The sequence below is a fragment of the Notamacropus eugenii genome, chromosome X (assembly GCF_028372415.1).
Source record: "Notamacropus eugenii isolate mMacEug1 chromosome X, mMacEug1.pri_v2, whole genome shotgun sequence".
Taxonomy (NCBI): domain Eukaryota; kingdom Metazoa; phylum Chordata; class Mammalia; order Diprotodontia; family Macropodidae; genus Notamacropus; species Notamacropus eugenii.
Genome location: NC_092879.1, coordinates 79,927,410 through 79,953,032, shown reverse-complemented (window position 1 = coordinate 79,953,032; position 25,623 = coordinate 79,927,410). Strand labels below are relative to the sequence as shown.

At 41.5% G+C, this 25,623-nt stretch overlaps 1 protein-coding gene across 38 annotated transcripts in view; it reads right to left on the bottom strand.

The window, feature by feature from the left end:
- Positions 1 to 25,623, bottom strand: part of ZNF711 (zinc finger protein 711) — a 102,439-nt gene that overhangs the window by 21,800 nt on the left and 55,016 nt on the right. For 11 of the 38 annotated variants that reach the window (XM_072627144.1, XM_072627145.1, XM_072627147.1 and 8 more), the window contains one exon: positions 9,799 to 9,904. In XM_072627144.1, coding sequence (XP_072483245.1) covers positions 9,799 to 9,904 — 106 coding nt within the window. Of the gene's footprint in view, positions 1 to 129; positions 288 to 471; positions 658 to 9,798; positions 9,905 to 11,239; positions 11,529 to 12,121; positions 12,170 to 12,214; positions 12,234 to 12,487; positions 12,631 to 12,806; positions 13,098 to 13,328; positions 13,648 to 14,199; positions 14,290 to 25,623 lie in introns of those variants that run through there. The other 27 variants (XM_072627150.1, XM_072627156.1, XM_072627158.1 and 24 more) reach the window with 18 other exon arrangements.

Sequence of the window (25,623 nt, the reverse complement as noted above, 5' to 3'; positions counted from 1 at the left end):
AAATAGAGGTATACACTGAAAAATAATACAGATCATAGGCCACACTCAGGTTTTATACAAGCCAGATTGGGGGAAGGGAGGGAAGAGGGGGGAAGTATGGCCTAGGTTCAGACCAAAATGGTAACTTACTGTTTAATTTAACAAGTTAGGAAGTGGCTAGTGGCCACCAATGGCACTTTGAACACCTAACTCCCAAATCTCTTTTCAATTTCTAGCCCCTTCTTCCAAACAGTGGACCGCTCCAAAGCACTAGTGCTTCTGTAGGCCTTTAGAGTTTCTATACATTTCTAGAAGAGACCAACAATAAGAATTACACACACACATTTCATCATTAGCGAATCTGCATTAATGAGACTTTAAATAACATGAAAAACACCCCTTTTCTTCACCCATTTGACACTGAAATCACCATAATCCAGTACTTTAACAACTTGACAATTTCATCAATGTTAAGTATTTTCCTCCACTTACAGAAAGGTGAAGATCTCAACTCCAAGACTTAGTAGGTCTTCTAGAGTTGCCGTGGCCAATGTGGAGCCTCTCCAGGCTTAGCTAAACTGGTACTGGAACAACAGTCATTGGGGGCCGAACTGGAAGCCTTGCCAGCTTGGTAGGAGCTGCCAGAGTTTCTACCTCTGAGAACCGGGGGGGCACCTCCTTGCCACAAGGAGGAAGCAGAAGAGGACTTTAGTGGCAAGGTGGGATTACTATATGCAGGAAAAATCCTGTTACAACAAAGGGGGGAGCAATTTAATCTTTAAAATTACATTATTTACTCATAAATATTAAAGTCTTTAGCATACAAGACTTTTTGGACCCAGAAGTTGAAAGCACATTTCATTTCTTGAGCTCTCTGGTCTAAAAAGCTTGGTTTTACGTTTCTTCTTTTTTTCAGAAAATTCAGAGAAAACAAAAGTACTTTGAACTTCAGTAAAACCACTAACAATGAGGGTAACTTGGGAAAAGGGGACCCTCCCCAGGCCAAACCCTTCCTGGACCTTTTATTTTTATAGTGCTTGCTTTTACATACATTATCTCATTTGACCTTGGAAAAATAAGGATCCTGGGAGGTAGTGGGTAAAAATGGTGCCTATTTTCCATGTGTGCACAAAGGCAGAGGGGGTAGAGGAATAGGAGACAGAATGCCAAGTATGGGGAGCATCAGTTTAGCTGGAATATGGTACCTGAGTGTGAAAGTAATGTGAAAGCAGTCTGGAGAAGGAGGCTCAAATCAGACTCGGAAAGGTTTTATAATGCTAACCAAGTGTTCACATTTTATTCTAGAGGAAGGATTCTTACTGGGGCTTCAGAAATAGCTGTGAAGGGGATAGACTGGAGGCAAGTCTTAGAGGCAGGAATTAGGAAGCTATTGCAATAGCGTATGAACTCAGGTAATGGCTATGTGAAAGGAGAGAAGGGGCCAGGTGCAAGAGGTGTGGTGGGGATTCGAATGGAGATGAGGGGTGAGGGAGAAAAAAAAGAAGGTGGGAATGAATACTATGCTGAGAACCTGGGACACTGAAAGGATGGTGGTACCCTCAACTCAAAAAAAAAAAGGAAATTAGAAAGAGGAGAGTATTTGGAGGAAAGATAACGAAATAAGTTTTGGCAGGCTGAATTTGAGATGCCTCTGGAAATTCCAGAGGAGATGCCTATTTTACCAACTGTTAACAGCAACTAGGCTTAGATATATAGATTTAGAAATTACCTGCAGAGAGATACAACCTACAGGGGTTGAAAACAAAGATGGGAGGTGTGGAGAGGAGGGGAAAAAAAGAGGGCTCAGGAGAGATTTCTGGTTAACATCTTGGGTGAGAGAAGGGTGAGCCAGAAAAGGAGATCAAAGGAATAGTTAATAGGGTCAAAAGCTACAGAGATCAAGAAGATGAAGACTGAGAAAAAGCCATCAAGGTTTAATAATTAAGCTTCTCTACTAAAGAATTCATCATTCTGACTCTCCTTTTCTCCTTCACCTAAACCTCCAACTATTCACCCCAACATAGAAAGACCCAGGAGCCTTAGAGGAAAGCTGAAGTACAAAACCCACCAGGTTCAAAAGGCTTCTTTTCATTGGCTAACTATCCCTTTAGTAGACTGGTCTTTGGATCCCCAGGGCCTAGCACATTTTGGGGAAGGTTCACACTGGAGTTCACCAATGCAGGAACTCCTTCCCTCCATCCTTAGTATAACTCGCCTAAAAAATTCACAGAGATGCCTGGGGGCACTGAGAAGTCTAAGAAGCAATACCTGAACCCAAATCTCCTTGATTCAAAGGTCAGCTCCTCTCTTATACACTGACTCTCTTTATATCTCAAAATTAAAATTACCAAGATATTCTTCGACAGATCAGAAAAACCCCAAGCCAACTTAAATCATGACACACCTGAGTAAATAAAGAATGAATACATAACATTTGGATTTCTCACACTTAAGAGATGCATATCAACGGGGAAGAACCCCAACAAGGTAGGTCAGCAACTACTCAGAGACTTCAAGTCTAAGTCTGAGGCACTGGGCAATTGAGGGACAGGCTCAGGATAAAACTGCCAAATTGTCACAGGGGTCAGTATTCCTTATAGGGAAGTGTTTGTTTACAGACCATGACAGGATAAGGAGGTAAAACAAAACAAAACAAAACAACAAGTCAAGCTGAAATGCTAGGAACAAACTGAAAAAAAGCACTTGGAAATTAAGAAAAATTCATCTCCAAATCCAACTTGACTGCATTCCCCAGCTTTTTAGAAACACATCTGTTATGAAACAAGGTAGGCCTCTACATAAAAATTCTAAAACTTCGGAGCTACGATGCTTAATGATTTTAGTGGGGATGACAGCAAATACTTGACCACCAGAGGTCCCTCCTTCAAGCTCCTGGAGGCTAGGTTCTTTCCCAAGTGATCTGTTAGATAAGGGGGCTGGGGTACAGGAACTCAGCTGGATGATTCTAGGAGCCTAGGTCCAACTGCATTCTACACATACAGATCCCAAATCCATCTGAGCATTAACAGGTATACCTTAGAGCAAACTCAAATAGCCTGGTTCACCTGACTAGTTCTCCTGGGATTCCTTGGACGAGTGGGGTTAAAGGGGGAGGAAGGGGGGGGCAGGGGGGGCTTAAGCTGGGGATTTCAAGATAGTTTCCTTTGTAATCTTATGTACTGTATTTTATATATTTAAAAACTCTTCTCAGAAAGTATTAATAACTACCAAAAGAGTCCATGACCCCAAAAGATTCTTCTTCACCTAAGATTAAGCCACAGAGAGGCAAACAGCAGTGGAGCAAAAGGGGACTCTTCAGACCCACCCAACAGAAGCCTGTGCTCACTCAACTGGCTAGTTACTCTGGATCACTAACAGGTCTATATAAGTAGGTTTCTTTCCTTGTCAGCCTGAGGGACAGGCCTCAACTTCACTGAACTCAGGTGTTTTCTACAGAAATCTCAAGGGTTAACAAGTGGGATGACCACTTCTGTAAAGGGCAAGAAAACTCAAGGAATTCACTTAGGTAGTCATAAAAATTAAGCAGCATTTTGAATGATAATCTATTAATTATAGGCAGAGAGTGAAGGTTACTCTCAAGGCAAATTACTAGCAGCCTCAGACTTGATTGCTAAGCCCTAAGGAACTGCTTAAGCAGGTACAAAGAGGTTAATTAACTTGCCCCAGTTCACAGAGCTAGTGTCTGAGGCAGGACTCTGAGCCCATAATTCTAGCCGCTAAACTAAAACAGATGATCAGTCCATCAGATCCTGCCATTAGCTCATTACTAGGAAGTGGAATTAAACATCAGGTAGACATGTTTCAGACGTCCAAGAAAGCATAAGTTACACAGGTACCAAAGGCATAATGGATCAGGTGGTCTGATGTGGTGGACCCCCAAGGACAGTGTCATACTGAATTCTGAGGGCACATTTAAATTGTTTACTTCAAAAGGTATAACTTCATAAATTTGTCTAAAGCTATCCTCTCCTAGGAAGCAAAATGCTGAAAATGAAGTGCTGAGCTTAGAGAGTCAGGAAGCCTTGGGCTCCAATTCCTTCCTTCTCTGACCTTAGTCATGTGACCCTGGACCTGTTACTTGACCCCTAAGTGGCTCAGCAAACTCCCTAGGGCTGATCTACCAGCTCCCGGATGTTCTGGTTGGGGAGTGAAAGGATTTCCTCATATATAGATGAAGTCACAAGTTTTGTTTCTTTTTTTTGTAGCATACTCTACAGAAGTGCTAACCCCAACACATTTAAGAATTTAACCACAACTTCACTCTGTTAGTACCCCCAAAACTACAATTTCAGGACCTTCCCTATGTTCCTTCCACTGATGTAGACTGATTGCTGCCCTCCCCCCATAGACTTCTTAGAAGGTAGTCCATAAAGTGTCAAGATGCCTCAGCAATTTCAGACACAGTCCACATCAGACTGTATCCAAAGCCTTATTCTAAGCCTGTGTTCTGCTGGTATAGCCTCTAAGAATCTGCAGACTGAGGACACTTTTAATCCTTCTATCCAAGGAGGAAAGAAGGTGGATGAGGGGTTTTGAGCTGGGGCCAAAGTAGACTGAAGCAGCTTAATTTGCATATTCTAGATTCTAGCCAAGTAGAAAGCAGAACGCTCTACTGAGAGCAAGGAGGTTAAGGGTAAGGATAGAGACTGTAGAGATGAAAAACAAATGTAGAAAAGTCCCTGGGATACAGCTAAACAGTGAGAGAATATCATGGTATGTGAATAGTTTGTGTGTTTGGGACTGTAAATGCTAATGAAATTCAGGAAGGGAGGACTGAAACTTGTGCTCCCCACATCTTGGATGGAAAAAAAAAGATGATTCATCGAGTTTTCGAGACCCCCCTGCTGTGTGCCTGGCCCCAGGATTTGGTGCTCAACCTAAGAATTTCACACTCAGAACTGTCCAATAAACAAAATGGGCTGCCTTATGGTCATGAGCTTCCTGTCACTGTTAAGCATTCAAGCAGGCACTGATCGACCACGCCAAGCATGCATGCTGTAACGGAGAATTCATGCATGGGGTTTAAGGCTCCACTGGAATTCTAATATCTCTTGGGTACTTTTAACTTCACAGGCATTACTGTGGTGTGCCATTTTTCCACCAGTGAAGTCAGTTCTTGCCATCAGTGTAAAAATCATGCCAGACAGTCATAACTAGATAACTTGAATGTGGGTAAAGTGCAAATTAGATTTTAGCACAACCACAATGATCTCGAGAGGCAGCATGGCATAGTGGAGAGAATGCAGGACTTGGAGTCAGGAAGACCTGGGCTCAAATCCCGCCTCCACTGCTCCCTAGCTGTGTGACTGTGGGTGAGTCACTCACCTCTCTGAGCCTTTGGAAAGTGGGGATTAACATTTGCAGGACCTAGATCTCACAGGGTTGTGAAGTTCAAATGAGATAGTGCCTGTAAAGGGCTTTGCAAACTTTGAAGCACTATAAACACATCAGTTCTTTTTATTATCATCATCATCTTGGCTCCCACCTACCCCAAGACCATTTAGCTGGACAAGGTTGTACAATCTAATCCTCCCCCTCCAAACTCTCTCATGAAACCTAAAAAGAAAGGGCTGGCTATCAGGCCACAGCGCTTTACAAAGCAGTCGCCTTTCCCACCTGACTCTCCCAAGGGCTGGAACTCTCTCCATATACAAGGGCCACATAAGATGGCTTTTTCCTCTAGTATGCTCCTGGAAGGCCAGGATTGCTTTTTTCTGTTGTCTTCTCAGGCCCTTAATAAATGTTTATTGAACTGAAGTTGGGATACTTCAGTTCTCTAGATGGAAATTTGCATATGTAAACCAAGTCTAGTCTTAATAGATCCAGACAGGGCAAACTGCATTTGTACCTTATAGCTTAAAATTACAAATGTTAAGAAAGGCTGTTGCCTCAGTGGTGGGAATAGAAGAGTGAGATAACATGCCAGGCTGTCTCATGCCAAATCACTTTTTAAAGTTCCAAGATTTGGAGTACAGTATTTCTGTACTGTTACCATTAGCAGAAAGAGAAATCTTTTTCTTCTTTAAATGTATTTTTAGAAAAGTCTGTGATCTCTTTTTAATTTCCAAGGAATAACTATTTCCAGCACAGCATATCTTCAAATTTATAATGGAAATCAATGGGAAAGTCAAATTAACTTTAGCAAAACTCATTTTAGAGCAAAATTTTCCTTGCTGCATATTAATAAGGAATGCCTCTGGTTTAAATGAACAGACAGCTAAGAGGAAACAATTGGAGATCATCCATGATTAATCAGAACTGGCTTCTATATCCTGTAAGATTCCTTTCCTTAATTGTCTCACTGTTTTACTTGCTCCATATACAAAAGTTAGACTGAAATGAAAATTGTCTTTTTTGTCATTAGCAGTCTAACTTGTCTCCGATTAAAATTTGTAAATAAAATTTAAAACAATATACAATTCTGACACATTAGAAAGGAACTAAATATTGCCAATGCAAATGAAACTCAACTTGAAGTTACTGACCAGGAACCCAACAGAAAGCAAATCAGTACACAATCTTTACAGTAAGATTTTTTTAAAAAAAAAAGAAAAGTAATTCTAGAGGAAAAAGTTTTCCGAGGAAGCCTGGGAAAAAGCTAGCAGGGTTAAATTTAAACAACAGATATAATATCCATTTAACAAAAACAATCAATCAAACATACAACATATTTGAAAAATCTTACCCCAAGCACCCTAGCCTATGACAAGGCAGAAGAAAAAGAATTAATAAACAGACAAGGAAATGAGATGTTCTTGCTTGGCTGCCCTCTACTCCTGGAAAAAAATGAGTAACCCTGGGTTTCTTTTTCTTCTCTCCCCACCCACCCCTCTTACAAGTTTTTGTAATCAGTGCGCATGCAAATTCAGGTTGTTGATTTCATACTGCATCACTTTTTCATTATTTCCTCACACACTTCATATTTATTGGTTATTTTTATGGCAGGGTTAAAGATTCTAAAACCAACTGTTCCCAAAGATAAAAGTCTTATTTTTCGCTCCACACAATCTCTACCAGAGTTTCAGCTACCAAGCATTTTTTCATTTCATCATCATCCTTTCCCCAACAACAACAAAAAAGGGCACTTATAAAGGCACCTAATTTTCTACGGTACTATGCTAGGCACACTGATAACTTTAAAACACGTTGTCCCTGCCTCTCAAGAACAGAGAGTTTTGAACCAAAACTTAGTTTTATTTAATACTCCATCTTCAAAGTCACATATTAGTAAATATTAGCCGCCTCAAGTTTAATTGGAAAATTAACAGAAAATAGCCCTGTTTCTACTCAATATAGGCCTTCATTTACCAGAGATATTTAGGAGACATAAAGCCAAACTACAAATAACAAAAACAAAATTCCAGTATATACATGCCAAGACAAGTTTAGAGTTACCATATATTCTCCAATTCTTTTAAAGAGGACTTCAAATGATACTATGAAAATATCATTTGGAAATCTAGGAACTCCAGGCCAAATCTAGAGTTGTCATGACTGAACAAACAAGACTATTTTAGAGCCTCAAGAATGTGAAGGTAAAAATTTTACCTCCCTGGCAACTAGAAGGAAAGAATTTGCTGGATTTAATACAGGGATTAAATCTGAAGATGGTAAAAGAGGATATAAAAGGGCAGTTAAAAGGAACTCTGAAGAAAGTCAACAATATTAGATTTTTTGCTCTTACAAAGAATAATCTATATATTGTAATCACAAAGAAGGGTTAACTTCTACAGTAAAAGGAATTAATTCAGTCAAAAAACAAAATAAAACAAAAAAGACACTTTAAGCACACAGAAATTCTCTGCCAGGGTTCCACACAAGCTGGGAGGTGGTCTTTAGGAACATTTGGGGAACCATAATAGGAACTTATTTTGTTCTTTACTCTGCCACACTGGCCAAAGTGAGAGGGTGAGAATATCCTGACCCACTCATTCCCCAACAAAAAGTTTTGAAAACTATTAGATCAAATGTCTGACAGGCACATGACCACCACCTACAATTTGGATTGTAAAATCCATTTGTCTTTTTAGCACTAAGTCCTCCATAGCTCAAGGTTCATAAATTCATAGCAGATAGGGACCTGAAAGCCAAAGAGTCACCACCACCGCCCATACCTCATTTTACAGATGAGGAAACTAAGGCCCAGAGCAGTTAAGTGCACGCAGTATTTGAATCTAAGTTTTCCTGACTCTAAGGCCAGTGCCCTATTCTAATTACACCAAAGACTTACTGCTACTCTAGGACCTGATCCCTGCTCTGCTCATCACCCCCAGTCTCTACAGTTCACTTCTTCCAGGCAGGCTCCCCAATTCTCCTCTGCCTCTAGGAGCTGTTTCCCAGTATGTTCTCACTTCTCTTCACTCAGACTTAATGTCTAACCCTCCTAAGCAATCTCCTATTCACAGGATCAGAGATCTCTAAGCAGGAAAGGTTCCAAGAGGCCACTCTGCTCCCCCAAATTTCACTCTCTTCACATGGTTTCTCATACTCAAATTGAAGTTTTGCCTCCCCAACTGCCCCCAAACCCTCCTCTTTCCTGCTTGATAGGTACTAACATTCCATCTCACCTTGAGTCTGTCCAGCCCCACAATCCTCTACCCTTACCCCCAAGTTCCACATCACCCTCCCTAATGGAGATCTGCTTCCCTGTAACTGAAGAATACCAAAAAGTAGCTGATAAAAGAGCTGGAACTGGAGCTGGGGGATCTCAGTACAAACCATGGCTCTGCTGTTCACTACTCTCAAGTGATCTCAGGCAAGTCATTTCTGTTCTCTGGGTCTGATTCCTCATTTGTAGAATGAAGGGGGTTGGACAAGAAAACCTTTAAGGTCTTTTCCAACTTAAAAATCTAAGGTCACCACTCTGTTGCTTTTACTTGCTCAAAATTCTCAACTAATTATTCAGAAAGCTCAACATGGCTCTTCTGCTTTCTATCAATAATTAATAACTATCACACAAGCTTACATTATATATTTTTCCCTTTACAAACCACATTCCTCACAAAAGCATCAAAAGGAAAGGAACACAAGCACTGTTACCCCCATTATACAGACAAAGAAACTGAGACTCAAAGTAAGTGACTTGCCCAAAGTCACATGATTAGTGTCAGAGATGAGACTTGAACGAGGTCTTCTTAGACCATGGCTTTTCCGAACGTGTATGGCATCCTTTTCAAACACTCACATTGAAATGACCGTGGCTAAGGAGTCTGTTAAAAGATGCCCAGCATGTAGTAAGCACTTAATAAATGCTTGTTGAATTGAATTCTTGTAAAGGAAATAAGTGAAAGATCTATTTCTGTCATTTCCCCCGTATTTCATGCTGGAAGAAAAACTGGGGAATCTAGCAGCCAAAGCTGCAGATTACCATATGGAAAACCATTACTCCGACATTCCCTCAGTGATCACTCAGTTTCTTTGACCTGGTGGAATCACTCACCCCCTTAACTTGATTAAGCTCTGTGCCTTCTGAAGGGTATTCTAGAAAACCAATTCATCAAGCATTTCATGTATGCAAGCACATATATAAACATCAAAATGTAATCTCATTAAGCAGTTAATGATTCAGTTGAATATTTCATTTTCTAAGCAAATATAAAGCATTACATTCTAAGAATTTCCCCAAAGACTTAACACATACAAGTACAGGAAAAGACACATTAACAAAACAGAGATGACTAGTTCTTCCACTTAAAGAAATGAAACAGTTCATTTGGATTAGAGAAAGAACCACTGCTCAAAGCATCACTTCTAACCTATAATTATTAACTGTAATTTTAGAAAATGAAAATGTTTTACCCAGATCCTGCATTATCATAGTATGGGGCACTTTGGATTCTTGTGTCTGCAATCCAAGACCTCCGCCACCTGGATCCATACTGGGGCCAAGTTCATTCGCGAATATCTGTAAAATTAAATAGAATATTTGAAATAAACATAAATATCACAATAGTTAGCTGTATTCACTAAGAGACTTCAGTGTACAAGTGCCTCAAACAAGTATGCAAATCACAGAGAACAAGTCATTAAATGAGATACCTTTCTGTGGCAACTTCATAAATAATGATAAGAATGTATGATGGTAAATAATTTCATAGCAAGGAGAAGGAACCTAATTTTCGAGGGTTCGGCTTTTAGTGAAAAAATCTGATTTCAATCCCAACATATAAGACTTCCCAAAGAACAAACAGCAAGAGGTACAAGTCAACTCTATCCAAACGCCTTCCTCCAGACCCAAACTAGCCTTGTCAATAGCCAAAGTCACACCAGACAGCTGAGGCTCAAGTCTGGGCCTAGTTCTTACTATGAAGAAACATATTCCATGGCTATTGGGAAACAAATGCATAACAGAGTCCAGGTTCAAGAATGGATCCCTACTGTGCTCTTTTCCATCCACTCTAGGAACCTTTGAACTGGTACTAGAAATCAGTTACAATAGAAAAGGTTCCCTATGATAACTGTTACAAACGGGAATCTGTGGGTCAGTAAAGACTTCTAGTTTTCCTCTTCTGTATTCTACCTTTCTCCTACAACAGGCCCAGGTTTAAGGTCCTTTGATTTCGTCCCAGAGCTACTCTAGCCTCCTTGGGTTCTGCAAAACAGTAACATTTCTGGTTTAATCCCACTATATTCTTCTCCTCTCACAAGGTTTGAAGCCTCATGAAACTTGACTGCTTCCTACATTTCAGAATGTTATTAGATACATCACAAACATTTAGCAAGTGGTTATTTTGCTCTAGCAGTTTTTACCCCTGTACTTCAAAGTCTTACATTTTACAAAGTCTTACGTTAGTCCAAACACCTGGTCATAGACGTACTGAGGTGAGTTATTCAATCTGATTAAAAATTTTATTTATAAACATAATATTCATAATCAGCTATTGCAAAGTGAAAACAATACTCAAGTACAACAGTTATTCTACTCTATTTCTCCCTCTCTTAATAAGAATTTAAATAAATTACCAAAAAAAAAAATTAAAGTTTAGTGAGGGCATTCTCTTACTCTTACCACATGTGCTTAATTAGAATGAGCTACACTTTACAGAACATGAGATTACAATAATGCTTTAAAAATCCATCGATGCAATGGAAATTAATACCTATTCTCCAATTCATTAAAACAGGGAAAGCCAGAAGCTCCCTAGGTAATCCCTATAAAGAATACCTTACCCTAGTTATACACAGGGCACACGTACTACAGCAATAGAAAGCAAAGAGACCAGTAAAAATGACTACGTACAAGAAACTGAATTCTGAAGTTCTATTAAACAGTCCTCTCCACACCCCTTCTTTAAATAGAGTATTCCTGTTTTCAGTCATGCTCCAATGCAAGCTGAGACTAGGACAGTTCAAAAGTCAGTCATCAGAATAAAACAAATGTGGGTCCCCACACATTAAAATACAGTTGGATGCAATTAAAAAAAAAAGACCATCAGTATATAATTTTTAGGCTTAGCAAATCATAATTGCTGCTTTGTTCACGACTTTAATATTCAAATGAGCACAATGTTTATCATACTGGAAAATCCAGCCCCTAATTTTTTATTTGTAAAAGTGATAAAACATTAGTTAACTACCATTATAAGACCGTGGTCTTTTTAAAATATAATTATCCTGCAGGTATTTCTTTGATTTTTGTTAATTCAGTAACAGTTCATACAATTATTTTCTTTGGAAAACATGAGTACACCACGTACTACAAGAAAACATTCACTTTATGTCTGAAAAAACCAGAATTCTTGCACGTTTCAATAAAGTCTACATCGCTAACTTGGGTAAGGGGGTGCTGTGGAGGGAGAGGTCTAAGTGCCTTTAAAACTCAGTTTTGAGCAACGAAGTTTTCTACAGACACATTCATCTATTCCAACAAAAATACCGTACCAGATCACTTAGGATTTAACCACCTGATTCATAATTAAAACAAAGTCTTGCAGACACATTTCTGAACCATATTAATATATTATCTTTATAAATAAAAGGGAACCAAGGACAAACTTTATCCTTGCCAAAAGCCCAGTGTAAATATTGGGGAAACTAATACGTAAACTAGAGCACTTTTTGGAAAGCCAAACACTAAGTTCATTAACAAAAAACGAGGTGTGAGAATAGTAGTATGCTTAACCGCTAGAAAGAGCTTCCCAAGGGGTTCCTTCATTCGTCCATGTCAGCAAACCAAAGCACCAAGCGGGATTTCAAGGAAATACTTTTCTTTCACCTTTAAAGGGGCCAGATCGGCAGAGCAAAGTCTTCTCTCCCTGAGACTTCTCCGTACTGCCAAGAGGCGGGGGGGGGGGGGGGGGGGAAGAAGAAGAAGACGACGACGACGGGGGACGGACGACACACCACACTAAATCCAGGGAAGGCGGGAGAGGAGGAGGAGGGAGGGAGGGAGGGAGGAAGGAAGGAGGGAGACAGGCAGAGATCGAGTGAGAGACTCATAAAGCCCCGGCCGAGGGAGGGCTTTCCGCACCAGTCCCATTTCCCCCACCTTGTCAAATCCCAAGTTTCCTTCGGGGCAGAAAGCCTGCCACGTGTCCCTTTGTTTATTCCCCTTTCGCCTCGGCCCCGACCGCAAACTGGGAGCCGGGCACCGGGTGAGCGCGCCCAGGACCCAGCACACCCACACCCACACCACTCCCAGCCGCCTCGCTCCCTCCCTCCCACCTCCCAGCGCCGCCGCCGCCGTCGCCGCTCGCCAGCCACGGGCCAGCCCTCAGCCTCCGCCCCCCTCATCACCCCTCCCCTAGACCGCATCGGGAATCAAGATGGAGGCGGCGGCGGCCCAGGCCCCCTCAAGGGTCCCCCACCTCCCTCGGCGCGTCCCGAGGTGGCCGGCGGCGCCCCCGCCTGGCTGTGCCACCCTCACCCGCGCCGGCGGGAGCGGGAGATGCGGGGCCGCCGCTGCCGGGGGCGGGGATGGGGGGGGCGGGAGGCGGCGCCTCCGCCTGGGGCCGGGCCGCCACGCCACGCCACGCCTTGCCACGGGGCCGCAGCTTCTTCACAGCTTTGTTCTCCGCCATTTTCTCGGCGCCCCAAGCCGCCGGCGACGGCGGCTAGGGCTCCGCGGCTTCCCGGGCTGCGCCCCGGGGCTGGGTGGTCGGGGGAGCCGCCAGCTTCCCTCGACTCCGGGAGCCTTCCGGTGGCTGTGGCCAGAAGGACGGCCCCCTCGGCGCGGCCTACGTAGGGCCTAGCCGCCGCCTCCGCCTCCTCCATTGTTCCCCACCCCCTCGATTCAATTCTCGAGAGCCCGCGCTCCCCTCCCCCCACAACCGTTACAGTGCTCACTGGGGACGGGCCCTTCCCGCGGCTGCCTCCCTTCGCCGCCTTACCTGCCGCGGGTTGTTCTGAGGCCCGGAAGCTCTCGGCGTTCCGAAGGGGGGGGGCCGTGGCCGTGAAACACTGAGGCCTTGCATTCGAGTTCCCTAGGTCTAAGGGCCTGAACCAATCACAGGCTACCCTGGGCCCGGAGCGCGCGCCGCCGCGGCCTTCCCCGCGCCGTTGACGAGCCCGGGCCGCATTACGTCACTCTTCGCTGCAGGGTAGGGGACCGAGAGGGAAAGCGCGCGCGCGCGAAGCAGCAAAAGAGGCGCCAGGTTTGGGCTACAATGCACCGCTGACTCGCAGCAGCCGGGCTTGCAGCGCGGGGCTAAGCGTTAATGCGCAAGCGCCGTCCACGTCTTGGCGCGCCGAAAAAGGATCCCTTTTTGGAGGGTTTCCCGAGGGGCGGGGGAGGAGAAAAAGCGAGCGAGCACGAGAGCGAGCGAACGTGAGGGTCATCGACTGAACGGTTTTGTTAGTAAACGCGCAGGGTTAGCCGCCGTACCGAACCCAAGCCGTTACCCTCTAGGAGCTTACACTGCCACGGGAGCTCACGGGGACAAAGTTCCACACAGACCGATGCTCCCCCTGGGGTCCCCGCCTCCTCTCATAGCCACAGCCCCCCTCACTCACACACACCCCCGTCCCCCCTTCACAGACACGCGCGCGCACCCACACGCGCGAGCGCGCACCCGCAAACACACATTCACACAAACACACACGCCCCCACACACACCCCCTTCCAGTCACTCACATTCTTTTCCCCCAAAAAACCGAAGGCGGGCAGAGCTAAAGGAGGTGGGCGAAGGGGACAGGGCAGAGGGGCTAAGGAAGTGGCAAAGCCGGCGATCGGCGTGTCCGATACGAGCCAGGCGGCCTTACCTCCGCGAATCCCACCTGGAGGCCACGTCCGTGCACCTGCGACGCTCGCTGAAGAATCGAGGAATCCGTCTGGATTTTCCTCTTTTTTTTCAGTCCGGACGCGAGATTTCATTGGTGTACGGAACTCCCAATGAGGAGACTCCCTCTCCCAAAGCCGGTAGGCAACAGTTTAGCAACTTAGAGTCCCAGTTGCCTAGGGCACTAGACGTTAGGTAACTTGGCGGGGGTCAAACGGCTACAAGGTAACTAGTGGGGCTTGAAGCTCGGGACTCCGAGACGCCAGTGGCTCCCCACCCCCACACCTACTCACGCAAGCCTCACTCCCTCGAAAGTGCTTTGGACAAAGCAAAATAACTCCCCCTCTCGCCCCCTACCATTTGCCTGAATTATTTGACTATTCCAGGGGAAAATGATTTTTCTGAATTATCCAAATCATTGCCTTAATTCTCTACTACGTATAGACAGTGCCCTCCAGCTCCTGGGCAAATTTCCAACATTGGAACAATCGAAACAACCGACCGGGCAGGCAATGATTTGCAACCCCTCTCCCCAGAATACAAAAGGGGCGGTGATCTTCTATCGTGGGGGCAGAAACAGTACGAAATGGGTCTATTTTGGAAACAAGCCAAACGGCCCAGTGACGAAACAGAACAAAACACGCTTTCACACTAAAAAGCCTTGTAGGTACCCTACAATGATTTACAATAGACCTTTTGGAAATGATCCGTGGTACAGTGGTGGGAAAAACACCACTGGACTTGGGAGTCAGACAACCTGGTTTCCGACCCCCAACTCCACTACTCACTACCAGTAGGACTTAGACTTTTGGGGATCTCATTTTATGTAGCTATAACACAAGATGGGGGAAGGTACTAGATGCCCACTAAAGTCCCCTCCAGCTTTAAGTCTACTACATAAACACTATCCCAACAACATTCTTCAAACATCTGTGGAAAGAAAAAAGCTCTTCCCCAATCCATGTACATGAAGAGAAACCTCCCAATTCTCCGAGAACTCAGATCTCATCTCGGTTGGTATTCTCCCTCCAGAGCTGCCCATCCTGTTTATAAAATCCGTCCTATCTTTCCATAACCTTGACAAAGAAGATCTAATCAACATACTGAGAGTCTTCTCATTTTTGTCTGAATTCACATCTGTATCATTGGATATGCAGCCTTCATTCACTCTCACTGAACGCTCAATCCATTTTCAATAAAACATTTTTGACGGCACATCCTTTACACGGCTTCAGAACCTGCTCATACGCACCTCGAGCCTCTCTTTCCATTACCCTTCAGGTGGTCAACTACAACTCTTTGGAAACAGAATAGTAATCCATGACTGATAGTCATCAATTACCATAACATTAGTATGAAAAAGATGAGCTTTGCTATTTGTCTTCAGTGACAAGCACAAAACTCTGGGACTACAATTTGAGTGGCAAAGAGAACCCCCAAGATGAGGAAACTCCTCCACCCACGTGGGCTAATACCTTATCTGCTCTTAGAGTTTAAGTGATCTGCCCAGGTCACACTACTAGTATGGATCAGAGGTAGAACCTGAATAAGTCTACTGCACACCACAGGCAATACTTATTTAATTCAGTTTTTCCATATGAAAGTTAGAGTAATTTCTTTGGAGTAATCATGGATTTTATTTCAACACAAAGCTATCCCCAAAATAAACACATGTACAAGACCTATAGGGAATTCCTTTTCCATTTGGAAGGGCATTCTCTATGCCAATAACTATGGCCTTCAGTGAGCATGTTTTCACATTTTATGCCACATTTGACATGAGACATTTTACAGACCTCTCTATAATTTATGTATGTACAATTTATTTATGTATTTATTGAGGAATCTTTTATGATCTTAATAGATGCACAAGGCTTCTTTTTGAAGGAGAGACTTGAAGGTTATTTTACGTTAAGTCAAATATTTTTTTTTGGTAATCAAGATTTTTCAGTCAACTGCATGACTAAAAATGTAATCTGCTTTAGAAAATAATAATTCAGCATAATGGTTTCATCTTCTAACATTTGTTACATTGGACTTAACGCTGTACTGGGAGTTATATTTGCACCTATATTTGAGTGCCAGTGGCCCACTTACTACCTTTGACAATTAACAAACTATTTATAAGCCAGTTTCCTCATTTGCAAAATGATTTCTTTATGCTCTAAGATCGCTTCTGGCTCTAAATCTTATTACTGGTAAGGGGCTACACAGGTAGCCACACCTTTCTCACTTTAATTTTCCTTCTTTTACCTGCCCACCCATCATGAAGATGTTGGTCACAGTAATCTATAATGTCCTCATGTATTTTGGCAAAAGACAACCTGGTCTAGTGAATAATGAGAAAGACCTGAGGTTCATGACCTACCACGTATCAGCTCTGACCCCAGGCAAGTCATTTAACCTCTGTGAACTCTGTATTGCCCTGTAATAAATGGTACTTGTTCAATGAAATTGACAGCATTTTGGGCATAGAATCAAGAAAACTGGCATTCAAGACCTACCTCTGATACACTCTAGCCATGGGATCCTGTATATATCACATAACCTCTCAATGCACCTTTAAACTTTTAAACCTGTATGTTGCCGTGCAGATGTCTTGCCATCCACCATCTTTATTGGTGGATGAAGTCCAACAATATAAATATCAGATGAAATCTTTACACCAATGAAATAACAGTCCAGTCCTCCTACTCCAAGGAAAAGTGTGTGTGTGTGTGTGTATGTGTGTGTGTGTGTGTGTGTGTGTGTATCAGTAGCCTATATTGCATACTGAATCTCCATGTGATCTTGAAAAAAATCATGGTTTATCTGATCTAAAGTTTCTTATTTTTTTCTTTGATTTTTCTTAAGATCACTAGGAAGCTACTTGCTGTACCCTTGCCTTGACTGAGATTGCTATTGCCAGCCCTTTCAGTTTCTAAGTCCTTTTCAAATATCAATGTTAACATTCTTTATTTCATTGTATGGTAATTTTCTGTTTCTCCCACATGCAATGAAAACTTAAATCTGAAAAGTGAGACTTGCTCAGATAACCCTAAAAAACCTTGTAGAAATTGACAGCCCGGGGAGCTCATCACCTTATCAATAGTTTGGGTTGCTCAGTTCTTTGAGTCATTAAGGGTTGCTATTAAACCATTGATTTATTCATTGATTAGAGGTGAAAATAATACACTGACACACTATTTTTATCTTTTTTTTATACCTTAAATAATTCTGTAAAGAAGTTTTCCATTATTTAATTATCTATTTTGCAATTATCTATTTAACTTTTAAGCTACCCTCCTTTTTTCTTCTACTTCATACACACTCTAGTGTCTGTAGGTCCATTATTTTGCTTGACCTCTCCATCTTCATCACTTTGCTCCCACACATCTGTACAGCCTTTGCTCATTTGTTCTTTAACTTTTGCTGTTTCTAATCAAATTTCTTCACATTTGTTTTATTTATATTCACCATTAATTGTTTCTACAGATAGGAATACCTATCTTGCTCTTTAGACTCCTGACTTTACTTTTTTCTTTGAGAGCCTTATCTTTTCTGCCTTAAAACAAACAAGTCTCATACTACTAACTAGGCCTATTCCTCAAAGATATTAAAAAAAGAGGAACATGACCCATATATACAAAAATTTTTAAAACTGCTCTTTTTGTGGGAGCAAAGAACTGGAAAATGAGGGAGGGTCCATTCATTGTATAATAGTTAAACAAATTATGGTAACTAATGTAATAGAATACTACTGTGTCCTAAGAAATAATGAAGGGGATGGTTTCTGAGAAACCAGAGAAGATTTAATATGAACTAATGCAGAGTTAAGTGAGTAGAACTAGGAAATCCATATATACCATTAACAACGATTTTTTAAAAAAACAAAAACCTTTAGAAGACTTAAAAACTCTGATCAATGCAATGTCAAATCAATAACTCCAGGGGACCAATGTTGAAGAACATTACCCAACTTTTGACAAAAAGATGACAGATTATATTAAATGAGACACATTTTTGGACATGGCCAAAGTGAGAATTTGCTTTGTTTGACTCTGCAAATTTGTCACAAGGGTTTTGTATTCCTTTTCTTTTTTTCAAAGTGAGGGAGGGAGTCAAGGGGAGTAAATGCTTGTTAATTGAATAAAAGAGTAATCTTAAGAAAAAGCCATGCCCCATCAAACTGCCATCCTAAAGAGGGAGTGGAATTTCCTTTTTGATCACCTCATTTGCATCTTATTTCCCCTCTGTTCTAACAGAAATTTGCTCATCTTCTACGTATTTTTAAATACTTCATGGATCTATGATATTGTGGGTGTAGGCACTCCTGATACCTCTTCAAATGATCTCTAATGGCTTAGTATGTGGTCTTTGTGAGCTATGGTGGCCAAAAGTTCTTTACCATCAACTTGGTAGTAAACTTTTCTGAGCACAGTAAGGGTAGTCTCACATAACTATAGGATTTTCCAGAGCTTGTGCTCTGATGTACACAACCTTTCAGAACCCAAGGTTCCTTCCATACTACAAGTCATCAGAAGAGGAAGTGAGATGGCATCTTCCACATATTTCTGCCAAATTTTTCCAGTTTGGGGAGGTTAATTTTGACTGTTATCACCACATTGCCTAAAAAGATAATCTATTGTCACTTCTCAAGTCTCCATTTTCCTCTCTAATTTACACACATGGTCATGCATTCAAAAACTAGTTATTGAGTTCTTACTATTTATCTTGACATCTGCTTTCTATTGTAGACAAATATACCAATGTAATTCTTTTTTTTCCTTTGTCCAGTAGGATCAGCCTTTTACATGCAAAAAAAAAAATCTTATTTCTTATACTACAATTCTATCTAGTTTATATTCTTTCAAAATAGACTCCATTTTCTAGTGTGAAGTTTGTTTATTTGTTTGAGGCAATCAGGGTTAAGTGCCTTGCCCAGTCAGGGTCACACAGCTAGTAAGTGTGTGAGGCTGGATATGAACTCAAGTTCTCTCTTATCTACTGTACCACCTAGCTGCCCACTTGACAAAGTTTTTAAGCTTTTATATTACATACTCCTGCTTTCCCTTAATCCTTATTTGCATGAACATAATTTCACTTTTCCTTTGACATCTCTCTGCTTCTTCTACTTAATTCAGGTTCTAGTATTACTTTTCTGTACTGTATTCATATTTCTTCTAGCACCTAGCACAGGACCTGACACATAGTAAATATTTAATAATACTTGTTGACTGACTTATCTGAGCTTCATCTAGAATCAGACTGTTATTCTCATTCTCATGAGCTTTTCTCAAATTTCTAAAAAATATTCTTTGTCCCCCTCCTTCTCACATCTCTGTAGATATCTTATGGGCTTGTTTTCTAGGAAGCAAATCTAACTTGTCTCCTTCCCTCAGGAGTTCTCTTCTGTTTGATGTTTTCTACTTCTTCCTCTTCCTCATCCCTGGATATCTCTACCTATTTTCCTACCCCTCTCCCCTCATGATCTGGAAGAGGAGTTCTTCTCCCAACCATCTATTTCACCGCTGAAGTCCTTACTGTCTTCTCCTTCTAAGACAGCTCCATGTAGCTTACCTGTACTAATTCACGCAAATGTTACGAGGTCAGGTGTTTAATTTCTCCTGTATTTCTGTGTCATCCTTCAAGACGGTTTGGCAGGATTAAACTGCATCTTAAACACAATTCTCCTCCCTACTCTATTTCCCCTGCCTAAAACAAATAGGGAACTCCCAAATGAAGAAACTCCTCTTACCAACGATGGCTGGCACCTTCTCTGCCTACAATCACAAAGCCAGTATGTGTCAGAGGTAGGACTTGAACTCAGGTTTTCCAGAGACCAAGGTCAGCTCTCTAATTACCAAAACACATTGTCAGATTTTTTTTATCAGATGCTTACTAGCTGTGTGATCCTTGACAAGTCCCTTAACCTCTCCATGCCTCAGTTTCCCCATCTTTAAAATAGGGATAATAGCAGCACCTACTTCCTGGGGTTACGAGAATCAAATGAGAACACAGGTAAATAGTTTTGCAAACTTTAAGAATGCTAACTATTAAGATGGGTAGCTTTATCATCCCAATGCTGTGGTTTAATTTCACATATGGATGAGGAAAAATACATCTCATTAACCTCCTCTAACTGAAATTTAGCATTTCCTTCAAATAATTTAAAAACATTGTTCTAAAAGAAAGGTTACTACAGGCTGCCAACAAAGGTTGAGAACCTCTGATCTGTATATACTTTGCTTCATTCTGAAAGAAAACAAAATAAGTAAATCTAACTAACTAACTAACTAACTAAATTAACTTCTCTGCTGATCTGAAGCTCAAACTAAGCTACTTTCTCCCAGGAAAATACTGCAAATGTATGCTGTGGGTTGGTCCCAATTGGATTGATAATCAGGGCCTATGTCTCATAATGTCTTGTTGGGCAGCTGCTTGAATGCTTTCTAAAGTACATTATCAAAATGTTTCTTCCCTTGGTGTGGTTCCCTCACCTTTTATTGTCCCTTGCCCCTCACAGAAGCTGCTGTGAGACACTGGGCAAATCCTTTAGGTCCTCAGAGCCTTGTTTTCCTGATCCAGATTTCATAGGGCGATTGTGGGGATCAAATGTGATAATGTATATGGCAAAGTGACTAGGAAAACTGCCAGGCTCCAAAGAAATGTGAAGCCTCATTATTGTGCAACACTGGGGAAGAAGAGAGAGATAATTGCTCTTTTCCTAAGAGAAGCACTACAGTTTCAAAAGCTCTCATTTTCTTGTAAAGGAAAAAACAGATAAAGGAAATATACATGGGCAGCACTCTATTGCCTCTATCAACAGGAAAAAAAAAATTAATACAGTGTCAAAATGACTATAAATAGGAATTATATTTTTAAAAGTGATCTTTTCTGATAACTTGTAGAATCTGCATATTTCTCCCACTGGGAATCAAAATCTTCCCTGGCTGTCTGTACTCTAGTGCTAGATTTACAATGACAGCAATATATGGGGATTAAGAAACAATGTCGTGGGTTTCAGTCCCACCTCTGCCCCCAATTAATTCTACAACCTTGAACAAGTCACTTAAGCTACTCTCTGGACCTCCATCTCCTTATTGATGAAATGAGTATGTTGGATTAGAGCAGATACTTCCCAGTGAAGTCTGAGCCAGATTACAATGTAATGGGAAAATATTTAACAAAAGAAATAAAAATACAACGCAGATACCATTACATTTTAAAACTAAGTCAACATGCATCCTACAGGGATCTTTTCTGTATAGTTTAGTGTCCTTCATTTTTATTTGGGTTTGACAAGTTGCAGATCTATAATCTTCGGAGGGAATTTGCTCATTAGAAAGGTCTCTGTACTGAGGAAATTGTAGATCTATAAAAAAAAAATCTAATCATGGTATGAAAAATGGCTTGGAAAAAGGAAACAGATTAGTTAGAATGTCATCCCAACAATCCCAATATGAAGTGAAAGAGGTCTGAACTAGAATCATGGTAGTTTGCATGATAATAAGAATCAACAGGACTTAGTAACTGGAATATGGAAGTTATAGGAGGAGGAATCCAAGAAGATGCTAAGTTTTCAAGCTTAGCTGAAGACTGATAAGCAGAAGAGTCAAGGCAGGAATAAGGGGTGAGGTTTTGTTTTGGGGAAGCAAGGAAGATGTTGAGCAGTTTTAGACAAGTAGAAATTGACAACAAGCAGTTGAAGATATGAGTTTGGATCACAGGCAAAAAGTCAGGAACATGAGTTCAAATCCTGCTTGTCACCACCCAACTATGTGACCCTGGGCAAGTCTTTTAACCTCTTGGTTACTCTCTTAGACAACAAAAGTCTCTCAGACTTTTGTGTTGCTGAGAAGGTGTCACCCTGTATCATAAAGGGAGTTTCCTCACCTGGGAGTTCCCTATACCATTGAACTCACAAGTCCATTCTCTATTTCTAATCCTTCACTCAGAGGTTGAAGCAGTCAGAGTAGATGAGAAATGGTCATAGAATGAAGGACGTGGAGATCATCTAGGCCAGTGGTGTCAAACTCAAACCGAAATGGGACCTACTAATAAACAAATAAGGATCCCTATGGGCTGAATATTGACTTCATTTTAAAATGTAATGTTATCGATATTTTATTACATTTTTATTTATTTTGTTCAGTATTTCTCAATGACATTTGAATCTGATTTGGGCCTGCTTGGGAGTGTTGCTGCTGTCACATGTCCTTCAATATCTCTTCTCCATTCTCTGCTGCCTCCCACCACTACCACATTAGTCTTCCTAAGATGCTGTTTTCATCATACTACTCTCCTGCTCAGAAAATTTTAGTGACTCTCCATTTCTTAGAAGATGACATCTAGATTCCTTGGCCTGGCATTCAAGTCCCTCTACAGTTTGGGCCTCTCCTAACTAGAAAACTTGAATGCTCTACTTTAGCCAGGCTATTCTACTCACTGTCTTGCCAACGTGCCTTTTAATTCTTGTCACTATGCTTTGCTTATTTTTTTATGCCTCTCATCTGTAATGCTCTCATTTCTTTTTCTCTACTATACAAAAATCTATATTTGCTCCTAGACCCAAGTCAGAAGTCACTGCCTCTCCCACCATCTCACAGGACTACTTCTGTTTTTGAACTAGATGGGGACTTAAACATATCTGACCTTGTCTTGTTCTTGATTTTTCATGCCTGTATGTCTTGCCTCTCCAATTAGCCCCTAAGCTCGTACAGAACAGAAATCATTGAGGGTTCTGCTTATTCATTCCCAGACAACTAAAGTAACTGGAATTTGCAGACAGTAATACCCCACTTATCTTACTAATCTGGCTAACAGCTGGGAAGCAAGAAGTAAACAAAAAAGCCTCCAAGCCAAATTAGATGTTACCAAAGTCCATGTATGAAAAATAGCTGCCAAGGAAAATAATGGGGGCAGCAGGAGGTCTCCCACTGAGGGGGACTTCAGAAGAAAGTGGTGGGGGCAGCACTGGCAGGACATGAAAACACACAAGGCCCAACAGACCAAGTGAGGGCAACAAACTGAGATCACTCTGGGTCTCTGACTCGTTATTCAAGTGCAAACTGAATCCTAGACCTCACCTGTCACCAGTTCCTCCTCAAAACCTTGTGGAATCCAGGTCTGAGTCCAGTTATCAGCTTCTGGCCCTTTCAACCCCACAACTTGTTTTCCTATTTGTTCACTGTATAGCTTTGATATTCCTCCCCAACCTGTGCAGATACCTTTTCCCCAGCTTCACTCACAGCTCCTTAATTAGAAGGGAGTTCAATCAGCATCACAGAACCTGCTCAAGCACTGCTAGGTGCTGAGCCAAGAGGGAAAACCAGAAGTTCCTCAGGTTCTCATTAAGAGCTGATTCACTCTTATTTTATACTCAATTACATCAAACTTTCTCTGGTTTCCCAGGCTACAGAAAGTTAATAGGAGAAGAATGGAATAAGGTATGGCTAGGGCTTACATGTTGAAAGGTACAAGAAGTGACATGTGACATCTGGCAGCCAGAGAGTAAGGAGGAAGATAGAAAAACTTTCAAGCATCCTTTATTGATAAATGGTCAAAGAATATGAACAGGAAGGAAATCCTAGTTACAGAAAAAAAAGGCTCCAATATCACTAATCATTAAACAGACAGATTCATGCAATTGCAAGAGTCCACCTCACACCCTTCAGATTGGCAAGACTGACAGAAAAGGAAAATGAGCACACTAATGAATTTCTAGTGTAGATATGAATTGGTCCTGCCTTTCTAGAAAACAATTTGGAACTAAGTCCAAAAATTTACTAACCTGTGCATACGCTTTGTCGCAAAGATACCACTGCCAAGCCTGTTCCTCAAAGAAATTAAAGGAAGAATACGAAAATGTTTATACCAGCTTTTTTGTAGTGGCAAAGAACTGGGAACTCATGGGGTGCCCTTCAGTAAGGAATGGCTGAAAAAATGGCAAAACAAAAATTTTGAAAGACTTAATAACTGACCAGTGCAATGATCAACCCTAATTCTAGAGGACTAATGAGGGAAGTGATAAGACTAAAGATGGAGAATAAGACATGCATTTTTGAACATGGCCAACAAGTATAAATTGGTTTTGCATATTTGTTACAAGGGTTTTGTTCTTTTTGTTTTTTAATTGGGGGGGGTGAGAGGGAGAGAAAGTAAATGTTTGTTCATTGAAAAAAAATGAATTAAAAAAAAACTAAAGCAGAATAAAAATTAAAACAGTTCTAAAAAATCCCAGTAGCCCTTGAAGGCATCATTGCATTACAGTACTGTGAAACAACAGAAATTCAAGATGATGGCCCTCATTCATGAAGACAAGTTTAAATTCCATTATATTCTATGTAAGAAGACAGGGAAGTGTGTAAAATTTAAAAAAAAACATTAAAGCAGTCCATTTTTTAAAGCTTTGTCATTTAAAGGGGGTACCCAGCTTGTGTTTGGACAATTCACTCACGTAGAACACACGAATGTGGAATGTAGAGAATGAGCAGAGGCTCAAAGACTGTCCTTTGTGGGATACTCAGCTAATGAACAGGAGAAAGAAGAGGTAGCAAAGAAGACTGAGGAGGCAAAGGAAAGCAAAAGAACCAAGACAGTTTAATGTTGTAGAGGCCAAGAGAGGAAAGCTTCAAAAAGGCTGGATGATGAACACTGTAAAAAGATGAGTAAGGTATCTGGCAAAGATGAGGCCACTGGTGACCTTCAGGGCAGCATCAGTAGAATGGTGTGGATGAAAGCCAGATTTCAGGAAATTAAAGAGTTCTGGATTGACAACAAGAAAATGGAGGCATGATCAACTGGGGGGTCATTCTTTTCAGAAACTTAGTATCAAAAGAAAGAGAAAATAGGGTAACTTCAAGGGAGAGCAGAGCCAAGCTTCATCATTGTTGTTTTTGTTTTAAGTGAGATAGTAGGAGAACTGTCTATTTACCAAGACAGAGAGGAAAGAGGCAGTTGAAAGGCCAGAGATTAAAGATAGTTAACTAATGAAGCAAAGACTCAGGGGAAGTGGGAGAGGATGGAAAGGAAAAGATCTGACATGAAGTAGGAGGAATGGTTGGGAGTATAGGGACAGATACTTTGAGGTAAAGAAGGGGGTAGATGTGGGAGTTGCCATGTGATGACTTTCAATCTTCTCAGTCAAGCAGAAGGTACATTCTGTTAAGGTGAAGTTTGAGATAGCACTGGGGGGCTTAAATGACCACAAAGGTTATAGAACAACCACAGTGGGGGAACAATCTAGGAAATCAACAGCTGAGAGATAAAAGCATTGAAAAGTAGCAGTGAAAGCCCATTTGAAGTGGCACTACCTGAATTTTAGGGCTAGTTCTTTAGGGCTGGGTGAACACACTTCACCTTTATTCAGGGGTGGAGAACCTGCTGCCTCAGGGCCACATGTAGCCTTCTAGGTGTTTGAGTGTAG